This window comes from Aspergillus affinis (genome assembly GCF_023601865.1).
Source record: "Aspergillus affinis strain CMG 70 chromosome Unknown NODE_32_length_299506_cov_85_929706, whole genome shotgun sequence".
Taxonomy (NCBI): domain Eukaryota; kingdom Fungi; phylum Ascomycota; class Eurotiomycetes; order Eurotiales; family Aspergillaceae; genus Aspergillus; species Aspergillus affinis.
The window spans coordinates 154,358-164,844 of NW_026515813.1; the positions used below are offsets into that span (position 1 = coordinate 154,358).

General features: G+C 53.2%; 5 protein-coding genes across 5 annotated transcripts; 4 read left to right on the forward strand and 1 right to left on the reverse strand.

Annotated features, from left to right (window-relative positions):
* Window positions 1-1,280: 1,280 nt before the first annotated feature.
* Window positions 1,281-2,189, forward strand: KD926_006299 (60S ribosomal protein uL1; the record flags this gene model as incomplete). Its single annotated transcript, XM_053099279.1, has 4 exons — window positions 1,281-1,299; window positions 1,377-1,554; window positions 1,669-1,862; window positions 1,927-2,189. The coding sequence occupies 4 exons, from the start codon at window positions 1,281-1,283 to the stop codon at window positions 2,187-2,189; spliced, it is 654 nt and encodes a 217-aa protein (XP_052956943.1).
* Window positions 2,190-2,439: 250 nt separating this feature from the next.
* On the reverse strand, window positions 2,440-3,717 carry KD926_006300 (uncharacterized protein; the record flags this gene model as incomplete). Its single annotated transcript, XM_053099281.1, has 1 exon — window positions 2,440-3,717. One exon carries the CDS (start codon window positions 3,715-3,717, stop codon window positions 2,440-2,442), a length of 1,278 nt encoding a protein of 425 aa, XP_052956944.1.
* Window positions 3,718-4,088: 371 nt separating this feature from the next.
* Window positions 4,089-5,488, forward strand: KD926_006301 (putative proline-rich, actin-associated protein Vrp1; the record flags this gene model as incomplete). The annotated part of the gene is made up of 2 exons (XM_053099282.1): window positions 4,089-4,205; window positions 4,262-5,488. 2 exons carry the CDS (start codon window positions 4,089-4,091, stop codon window positions 5,486-5,488), a joined length of 1,344 nt encoding a protein of 447 aa, XP_052956945.1.
* Window positions 5,489-6,318: 830 nt separating this feature from the next.
* Window positions 6,319-6,731, forward strand: KD926_006302 (U6 snRNA-associated Sm-like protein LSm8; the record flags this gene model as incomplete). Its single annotated transcript, XM_053099283.1, has 2 exons — window positions 6,319-6,343; window positions 6,460-6,731. The coding sequence occupies 2 exons, from the start codon at window positions 6,319-6,321 to the stop codon at window positions 6,729-6,731; spliced, it is 297 nt and encodes a 98-aa protein (XP_052956946.1).
* A 1,860-nt stretch (window positions 6,732-8,591) lies between these two features.
* Window positions 8,592-9,794, forward strand: KD926_006303 (uncharacterized protein; the record flags this gene model as incomplete). The annotated part of the gene is made up of 1 exon (XM_053099284.1): window positions 8,592-9,794. One exon carries the CDS (start codon window positions 8,592-8,594, stop codon window positions 9,792-9,794), a length of 1,203 nt encoding a protein of 400 aa, XP_052956947.1.
* Window positions 9,795-10,487: the final 693 nt, after the last annotated feature.

A 10,487-nucleotide genomic window follows, 5' to 3' on the forward strand; every position in this document is an offset into this window, starting at 1 on the left:
CTACAAGTAGGTACCGACCGTGCGTTCTCACGTTGTTGGTGCCTGAGGTGCTCGACAACGGCGCGGAATGCTCCGTTGCCATTACGCCCGTCATAGCCCCAGGGACTGGCGACGTCTCCAGCCGAGTTGACATCCTACTCGGTGTACGAGTCCACCGGTGCTGCCTGCCTGTACGCGCGACTCGCTGGACTCGTCGGGGAAGTGAACTTTCTTTAACGACATATGATCGGTGATCTTTTTAGGATCAACCTTGCCACGGCAATATGGGCACTTAAAATCGACACTGCCATCGTGGCCTTGCCTCACGGACAGCTCTGGGTCTGAAATCCTTGAGAAACACTCAGCGCAGGTGATATGGCCGCAGGGGAAGAAAATAATCGGATTATCAACGGCGTCGATGCAGATGGGACATTCGAGGTCACTGTTTCCTTTTAGACGAATGACAACTTTGTTGCTAAAAGCTTTCGCATTCTCAACGAGATCCAGCTCATCCGTGTTCTTGCTCCACAGAGCATAACTAGGTGGGAGTGGCTTTGTCAAGGTTATGGATCGGAACACCCTCAGGAATCGTGGATAGTAGATAGAAACTGTTACTTCCTGTTGCGAATAGAATGATAAAGATGATTGTTGTTGATTGGGTCATCAAGAAAAAGGAGGAATATCGAGACCTCTAATTATATGCCCTCCTTTGCCCTCTTGTGGATTCATGGTGAAATAATTTGCAGCGGTGATTTCCTATTTGACACTTCTTTATTGGCTGATCTCCAAATCCAAAGTTAGAATCCAGTAAACATCTGATAGGTGTCTCGCAACCTAACAGCTTATACGAAGATCATAGTAATTTCCATTCAATGTGAATATAACATTCCGGTTCCTAAAGGGAATGTGGTGTGTCAAACATGTTACGGAATATTTAGCAATTAGGGATAATTCTTCGCTCGATCTAGCTTCTAATACCTAAACAACTCGTTCCGATCATCTCATATAGTTGTGTTCAATCATTAGTATCATCATGATTGGCAGTCAGGAGAAGCGGTCCCTTTGATGCCTGAGAAAGAAGGCCTCAAACCAGCTGAGTAAGAACGGTTAGGGCAAGGCTAGTCCACAGACAGCTAGCGCGGTCCAACACCCACAAGCGGAGACGGGATTTTCTTACTTGCGGCCGCCGGTCGACCCGAGGGCCTTTTTTTCTTCTCCTCTTCTTGTCCTTGACCGATATTCAGCGTAGAGCCTCACCATAAGAATTTTGAAATCGATTCTTTTGGAAGACAGTCGCCATCATGTCCAAGATCACTGTCGGTATGTCGCTCTATTCTCGCCGCCATCAACCCCTCTGTTTCGCTGGCCAGTCGCTAACGCCGTTTGCCGTCTTTCAGCCGGAGTGCGCCAGAATGTCGCCCAGCTCCTCGAGTACTCTCAGAATGAGAAGAAGAGAAACTTCCTCGAGACCGTCGAGCTTCAGATCGGTCTGAAGAACTATGACCCCCAGCGTGACAAGCGTTTCTCTGGCACCATCCGTCTGCCCACCGTGCCCCGCCCCAACATGAGCCTCTGGTATGTGGAAGCGAGAAACCCAATTTGACACCCGCCGTTCTCGAGCGCGACAGAACGATTGGGATGAATGCGGTACGAGATGAATAGAAGGTGCTGACGGATGGATCTTTTTAGTGTTCTTGGTGACCAGCACGATCTCGATCGTGCCAAGCACCACGGCATTGACGCCATGTCCGTTGATGACCTGAAGAAGCTGAACAAGAACAAGAAGCTCATCAAGAAGCTTGCTCGCAAGTACGATGCTTTCCTTGCTTCCGACACCCTCATCAAGCAGATTCCTCGTCTCTTGGGTCCCGGTCTCTCCAAGGGTAAGTTTGAACCTCGCCAATCGTGAAACCCGCCAAGGACAAAAAAGAACTAACGCCCTCGCAGCTGGTAAATTCCCTACCCCCGTCTCCCACAACGAGGATATGTCCAACAAGGTCACCGAGGTCAAGTCCACCATCAAGTTCCAGCTTAAGAAGGTGCTCTGCCTGGGTGTTGCCGTTGGCAACGTCGACATGACCGAGGATGAGCTGGTCGCTAACACCATGTTGGCCATCAACTACCTCGTCTCCCTGCTGAAGAAGGGCTGGCAGAACGTTGGCAGCCTTGTCATCAAGGCTTCCATGTCTCCCCCCAAGCGTCTGTACTAGATTACTCGACGTATTTGGGTGTGCGCTGGGGATTTTTTTTTTAGGATCTAGAAGTGGGATTATGTATGCCATAGTCTAAAACGGAAATATGATTCACCTTGATTCCTAATCTTGTTCTCGATGTGACCTGTAGTAGTTAGCGTGGGCTACTCCGTAGTATCTGACCCCCGCAGTTTGGATACGTATGATCTTAAGAGAATTGTCTATTGTCAAACGGAGATGTCACAAGTAGTATACATTTATAAACAGCTTATTGCATCCCCGGCATCAGCTCCGTCTTATCCAAAATCATACCCCTCATACCAATGAACTCCCGCAGGCTCTCCCACTCCTCGCCCTCCTCTTCACCCCACATAGAGATGTTCTTGAATCCCCATTTAACCGCAACCTTATCCAAAGCAGCGCGCTCTTCTTCCCGCAGCCACCGGTGGCGCAACGGCACACCAGACAGCCATGTCACCCTCTGCATTTGATCATTGGCAGTAGTGATAGCCAAGATGCCAATCGACGAAACACCCCCGACATACGCCAGACTCGCGGCAAACGCGATCCCCGTCGCCGTGCTGGCATCCATAGTATTCTGCAATGTCGACGCCCACGAAGCAATGGCGTAACAAGCGATCGGGGTGGTTCCCAGCGCGCCCAGAGGCACAGCGGCCTTCTTGAAGACCTTGGCGCGGTGGAACGCCGGCGCGCAGAACGTCGTATCGATGATGGCCAGCACGAGTGGCAGGTTGCGCTGCTCGGTGGCAACGTCTAGGGCCATGTGTGCTAGCTCCGTGGGGACAGCACTGTTGATGTTCTTGGGGTTCGCCTTGTGGTATTTTATGGGCGAGCTGTTCTCCTCCGGGACCGGCTTGTGGGCGTACAGGTGGAAGATCTCGGGGCAGTGATCGGCCTGCTTGAGGAGGGTGGCGGTCTTGGTGTAGTAGGCCAGAGCTTCGGGGGAGATGAAGACTTTCTCGTCGGCGAGGATGTCGTATGCGACTTGCCCCAGCGACTCGGGGAGATACGGTTGCGTGACCTTGGCTTTCGGGGAGGGTTTTTGGCTGCCGCTCTTTTCCTCCAGGTCGAGTAGGGAGGTGATCACGTCGTCGCCCTTGGTCTTGGAGGGCGTCTCCGGTTTCTCCTGGTCAGCGTGCACGATGGTCTCGGCGAGTTCCTGGCATCTTTTCAGGAGCTGGACGACTGATTCGTCGGACGGCACGGACTCGGACTTGCGGAGCTGTGCAGCGTCGCATTCGAGTTGTTCGAGGGCCTGTTCCGGGTCGACAGGCGCCGAGGGCTGAGGTGCCTTCGAGGCATATCGTCTTGAAATGGTCTGGCTAGGCGTCCATTGGTTCCGAGCGTCTCTCTTGGGACGCAATTGGCCGAGTTTGGACGGGTGTGTTAATGGAGCAGTCGAAGCATACGATCGCGCAAATTGTGTGCGAGGCCGCGTGGCAGGAGATGAAGTCAATTGGCACAGTTGACAGATCAAACCTGGAGGCTTGATGGCCCTCTGGCCTCTCAGAGCAACCCCTTTCATGGTAGTGACGGCCAGGTTCCTGGGATCAGCAGAGCATTCAATTACCTCCGTTTATCGACAGACCGAAGAGAAGCGTGACAAGGCGGCGAGATACTGCCGCCCGCTAGTTGGTCGGTCTGTTTCTCCCCGGCTGGGATTAGGTAACCTCGTAATGACCTAACAACGTCCTCGCTTTCTCCCCATATCATCAGCAAGGCTACCTTGATTTCTCCTCCACTTCTCCCCTCGCTCGCCGAAGCAAACGTCAAATGGTCTGCTCGATCTCAGGCGGTTGATCCCTTCGCGATCGCGTCTGTCTACTCCTAGTACAGCATCTCTAGACCCCTCTCTTTCCCCTCTCCTTTTTCTCTGCCCCTCTCGGGCTTCAAGAAATGCCTCCTCCGCCACCACCACCGCCGCCGCCGCCCGGCGCGATGGGAGGCCCTCCTCCGCCGCCGCCTCCCGGAGGATTGCCGAATCGACCGGGCAAAGGCGATGTCAAGGACCGAGTACGTCCATCAATTTGGAGCCTTGAGCGCGATTGTCTTGCTAACAGATTCGCTAGGGCGCACTACTCTCAGATATTAGCAAAGGCGCTCGATTGAAGAAGACCGTGACCAATGATAGATCAGCCCCAATTGTGGGAGGTGGAGGCTCAAAGGCCTCCGGGCCACCTGTCGGAGGAGCACCGCCTGTTCCTACCATGGGGAAGCCTCCCGGTGGTCTTGCACCGCCGGTGCCTCCGGCCGGAGCCGCAAATAGACTCCGAAGCAATAGCGAAACTGGCTCAGGGGGTGGTGATAGCGGCGCAGCATCTGCCCCAGCGGTTCCTCAGCTCGGTGGTCTCTTTGCCGGGGGTATGCCAAAGCTGCGTAGTCGAGGCGGCGGAGTGGACACCGGTGCGAACCGAGACTCGCCGTATCGATCGGAATCCGATGGCTCGCAAGCTCCCAGGCCTCCCGTTGCATCTGCCCCGAAACCCCCAGGAGCCCGACCACCTCCACCTCCACCATCTTCAGAATCACCTCCTGCACCTCCCATCAACCCTTTGGTCAACAATCTGCGAAAGCCTCCTCCGAGGCCGGCGTCGCGACCGTCATCGACTGTCTCAACCCAATCTGGCAAATCAGCTCCGGATGCACCTCCCCCACGCGCACCTCCTCCATTGCCAGGCGCAGGGAAGCAACTCCCGCCACCTCCTGGGTCCCTAAGGAAGCCATCTGCTCCGGCACCACCACCGCCGCCGCCACCTCCTTCGACTAGTCCCGCTGCACCTCCTCCGCCTCCGCCCACGGCCAGACCTCCACCCCCAGCGCCGGCAAGATCCACTCCTCCTCCACCTCCCGCTCCTCCAGCATCTGCGCCGCCGCCGCCTAGCGGTGCAGGGGCCGCCTCGATCGCAGTTCAAGCCGCAAGGAATGCGCTTGGACATAGCCCGCAAACCCCGTCGGCACCGCCACCGCCGCCGCCTGCAGCAGTCGCTCCCCCTCCTCCTCCATCTGCTCCTCTCACCGCACCATCCAGCGAACCAATCTCGCGCCCATCTTCGTACGAACCTCAGACTGCTAGCTTGGATCCGAGCTCTTATACCCTTAGCAACGGCGGGCCGTCACCGGGACTAAGCCCTCGGAACGCAGGCGTGCAAGGAATGATCCCAGTGGATGACAATCGATTCAAGTTCCAAAGCGAAGGATTGTTGCCCAAACCCCGACCGTTCACGGGAGGCACCCGACGGTATCGGGCGGGACGGGGCAGCAGTGTGCCCTTGGATTTAAGCGCTTTGAGTGGATAAAAGCGATAATGCAAGACCGGGGTCCCTTGATCTGCGGACGTGCAGACAGTCGGTCTGATGCATCGCTTGCTAATTGTTACAATTGTGATAGCTAGTAAGCACTAGGAACGAAGCCGCCTTTTTTCTTGTCTTTCTTTCTATATTTTATGTACAAATTAGAGAATAGAAGGTTGTATATCTAGCTTCTATTAGATCTATATATGGAATGAAGTCTCGGAGCAGGCATAGTGTGAGGCAGTTTCGGTAAATGAGCGGCCGTAGGAAGAGAGCCCGGGGCAAGCTCCCCCTCACGTGACACCGCAAGCACCGTCGGCGCGGAGAAAGCAAGACTCGACACTGCGGCATAAACTACAACTTGAACCACTGAACCCCAAGGCCTGCCCTGCCGATCATCTAGAAGCTCTGCATTGCCTCTCGAAAAGACATTTGTCTCGTGCAGCTTCACATTCTAGGCAGAGGGATATCCCAGAATTCCAAGCATCGCAGCGAAGAGAGACGAAAGAAAATCAGCTCTTCACGCGAATTTCATCCACCGCGGTTTCCAGCTTCGTCGCGAACAGATACCGGCATCGCGGAATCCGTCTCTTTCCACGTCTGGTGTTCGATTCCATCTTGCAGCCGACCCATAAATTGTCTACCGCTACGACTGCCTTCTCTACAATTTGACGATCAAGTGACCCTGGATTCATTCGCTGTCTTGAACGAGCGAGGGCTCCAACCTCGCGCCGGGCGGTGGTGCCTCTAGAAAGACCTATTGACCGAGGATCTTATTTTATCCTCTCCCCTGTCATTTCTCTTATCCCTTATACGTCGCTCTACATATCCTCGCGATGTCTCTCCACTCCTACATCAATAGTAAGTGGTCCTTCATTTACTTCCCTCCCCGCCCTCTTTCCCCCCTTTCCATCCTTTTCCTTCCGACACTTCCGCCAGCGCACAGTGCACTAATGACGGTGTTTTCAACCTTCTAGAGAAAGTCCTGATCCTGACCGTGGACGGGCGGACACTTCTCGGAACTCTCCTTTCCACCGACCAGCTGACGAATCTGGTTCTTATGGATACGATCGAACGGATTATTCGGACCCCCGAGGACGAGGAGCCAAGCTCGCAGATCGAACACGGCCTGTATCTGATCCGAGGCGATAACGTGGTTCTATGCGGTGAGGTTGACGAGGGCATTGATAACGATATTGACTGGGCCAAGGTCAAGGGCGAGGTAGTCCGCAGTACCAAGAATGCATGAAACATTTTATTATTGATGACGAGACCTCCAATACCCGATGTGACGATTGCGCGGACAGCGAGAAAAGAAAGCGAGAACGGGGACAGGGAAACAAAGGATAGAGCACCAAATAAAGAAAGAAAAAGAAAAAGAACATGCAGACGGAGGTGGGGGACGTAAGGAGAAAAACGGAACGCTATTTTTGTTTTTGGCTTGATTTTTCTTCTTTTCTCAATACGATTGATGTGGACGATTGAGACGTGGGACGGACAACCAGCAACGACGGTAGCCTTGGTACTTTGTTGGATTTTTCTTGGTATGATGGCCCTCGTCGAGCGAGCGTGAGGGCTTTGGGCATCGCGCGGGTAGTGCGCTTCTCGGCGCATGTTGCCATGCGGCGGGGGAGCGTACTTCCTGAGCCATGATTGCGCTGGGCAGCATTGATTTGCGTGGGATTCGATCTTCCCTTCCCTGCTCCTTCCTCTGTGATATCATGGCATACATTACGAGGTTACCATGGCCTTGGGAGGGAGTGCACGGCGATTTCGATCCGTGACGATCCTCGGAGCCGGACAAATGACACTACGGGAAAAGACATTTGGGCTTTGATTGGGGACAGCAGGGGCCAAATAACAGGAGGAGAGAGAAAAAGAAATATGGAATTCAATGCGACTCTTCGTTGTCCCCGGTTTATTCGTGGAGGACGGCACGCGAGAGTAAGCAAGGGAACGGCAGTATAGGCAACTAACTACCTTGATAATTTCTTGTCCCTCGTGTGTCATGAAGGAGAAACGAGAAGAGATGGGGATGAGAAGGGGCAAGGAGAGTAGTCCGACATTTATTTCTCCTCTTTTTCTTATGCTCCGTGTATATCCATTATTCATGTTACCCTGACCTCAATATGAGACGCCCTCAGCATGGAGGCAATAGATTAAGTATAACGCGATTGGATCCATCTGGCGTGACGGTCGTGCTTGGCGGCCACCGGAATCGGAAACAATCTAGGCAGATGGCTAACCGACGGTGGTACTAGACCGACACCAGAGTAATTAATTCAATTAATTCGCTCGGAGGATTCATGGCAAGTGCATTGGCCTCGGGGAGGAGGAGTTTGGTGCCCAACCCTAACGTTCAGCGATGCGGCGGCCGACGGGGCGCGGAAGAGAAGTATACAGAACGGAGTATACTATAAGTATGTATAACTATAACAGCCAACATCGCAGTAAACAGGATCGAGATAGAAGAACATATTAACTTTGCACGGAGTGTAAGAGAGCAGAGATCCGTTTCACTCGACCAGCTCGTGGCAGTAGCGCCGTTTCTCTGCCGCGCGCCCCGCCCCGGCCAAGTTGGGCCATTTCCGTTTTTCCCCTGATCTCTGCCTCTCCTTCCCTTCCCTTCCCTCTTCCCTTCTTCCCCTTAGTTTATCGTCTTTGGCTTCTGCCTTACTCCCTCTCTTGCTTTCTCTTTTTTTGCTTCTTGTTTCTTCCACACCCCTCCCCTCCCATCTTAAACACCATCCCTGTTCTTATCATCCTTTAGTCTCCTCCTTTCCTCATACGTTGTAGGTCGCTGGGCGACCTCCGTTCCTTGCTTCCTCTCTCTTCCTCTCTCCTTCCGCCGCTTATCAAGCCACACTTTACCCCCGTACGCCCTTCATGTTGCCTTCACCGTCGCTACAGATCTCAGGTTTTATTCGACGGTGTCCAAGAGCCTTTCTGGCTTCGTGAGCGCCTGAATTGATTAACTGTTTGCTTTTTTTTCTCTATTTTCTCTTATCTTTTTTATCCGACATACTCCTATCAAACTTTCCCTCTCCCCGCCGCATTCTCACCGCCACCCTCCCTCCCTCTCTCGCCTTCAGTCCGATCTTCCTACACCATGTGGCTCTATCGAGGAGTCCAGTCGGCCGTCTTCTACTACGCCACTTGCACCCCATGTGCTATGTCCGTCGACCGTCGGAAGCGTAAGAAGGAAGCCGCCCGAGCGCATCGTGAAAAAGAGAAGGAGAAGCTCAACACCACCGTTACCGACCAGCCTCGGCCATTCCCCCAACCCACCGCGTTTCGCACCAATCAAGGATGGAAGGAAGAGATCGCGCTCGGCCCAGGACCTCCGGCGCGACGAGGTGGTCACCGCAACGCTCACCGGCGGACGGATAGTTGGAAGTCAGACGCACGACCTGCAGAAGATGTGGAACAGACGGGAAGATCGGCGCAGAAGAAGGATAAGGGCGGTCTGATGCAGCCTGTGAGCGATCGGTGGAACCGCATGCGATATCAGCGCGAGGACGAACCGCTTTGGGGTGAGGAGGTGGAGGTGAAGGGTTCCTCGGTGGGAATTTCCGGACAGGGTCGAACAGAAACCAAGGAGCCCAAGTACTACATCGCTCGAGTCCCGCCCGTGAACGACCTCCATCCGCCTATCGTCAGCGGACCGAAGAGCAGAGCCGAGACGCGATGGATGTTACAACCGCCGCCCAGTGCGAGAGTGATGGCTGGGAAGGAACGGACCAGTCCCTCGGACCGGACGACAAAACCCCGCGAGAAGAAGGCCTCGGCGACTCCGCCTGGGATGGCGCGAAACTACCAGCTCCCTCCTATATCTACCCAAACTTCTGTGAAGAAGAAAACATTAAAACCATCGCCTACATTTACCTCTCCCAGTGATACCCATACCCCGACTACCAGTAAATCGAAAAGCGAGGACCAACTGGCGCGCTCGTCATCCCCGATCGCATCTTCCTACGGATGTGATGAGTCGAACTTTGTCATCTCGCGGTCTCTCCACTCCCGATGCGACTCTTCCATGTTGATGTCCTCCGATTCCGAGATGGAATCTCCGCGGGTTTCCATGCATTCCATGCATTCCCCGCAGACGCCCGTCTCCCGGCCCGGTTCCAAAGAGACCGAGGATACCGGAAAACATTTCCGACCGACCATATCCAAAGCCCTAACAACTCTGCCACGGGAAACCAACAACAAGGTGCAGTTGCTCCATGTGGAAATCAACGAGCCTCATGATGAAGTAGGCCTAGGCCAGCTGGAACAAATCCGGCCGTGGCGATGGAGCATGGATGTCTGATGGATATAACCGTCTATGATGTCCATCCTCGTTGGCCATAAACCCTTTCTTTTTCACTTCTTTTCTCCTGTGCATAGAGCATCATGGTGCATTTTCATCGTTGGATTTTTCTTTTTCACTCGGCGTTGACAGCATTCAAAAGCTTTCGTTCCGTCCAGATAACCCCCATTGGTTTTTGTGCTTTGTTTTTGACCCACATACATACGCACACACGCTCTCTGTCTATACCATCGTTGGAAGGAGCATGGTCACCCCGTTCGAAGAGTTTCATCATCACAGTATGCATGAATGTGTATATATGGCCGGTCCAAGATACGCATCGTCTCGAAGCGGGAAATACACCCGTGTCCCTTGACCTGTCCATATCGTCCTGTTCTGCACTCGAGCAGTCCATACATACATACATATTCCATCCTATCGACAGTCTGTCTTCCTGCATCGTTATTACCAAGCGCAGATTACCATCCTTACTCTAGCTTTACTTTTTCTTACCTTTTTCACTCTCTCTATCTCTCTCTTTCCTTTTTCTTGTCTTGATTGATTGTCTAACTGTCTAACTGTCTTCCTGTTTTGAGTCCCAAGTCTTGTTTTTTTTGGTTGCATTTGCATCGTCTTTTTTCACTTTCTTTTTACGTGTAATTCTTCATCTTCCTGTATATTACCTTTTAATGAACATGCCCGTTATCTCTAACT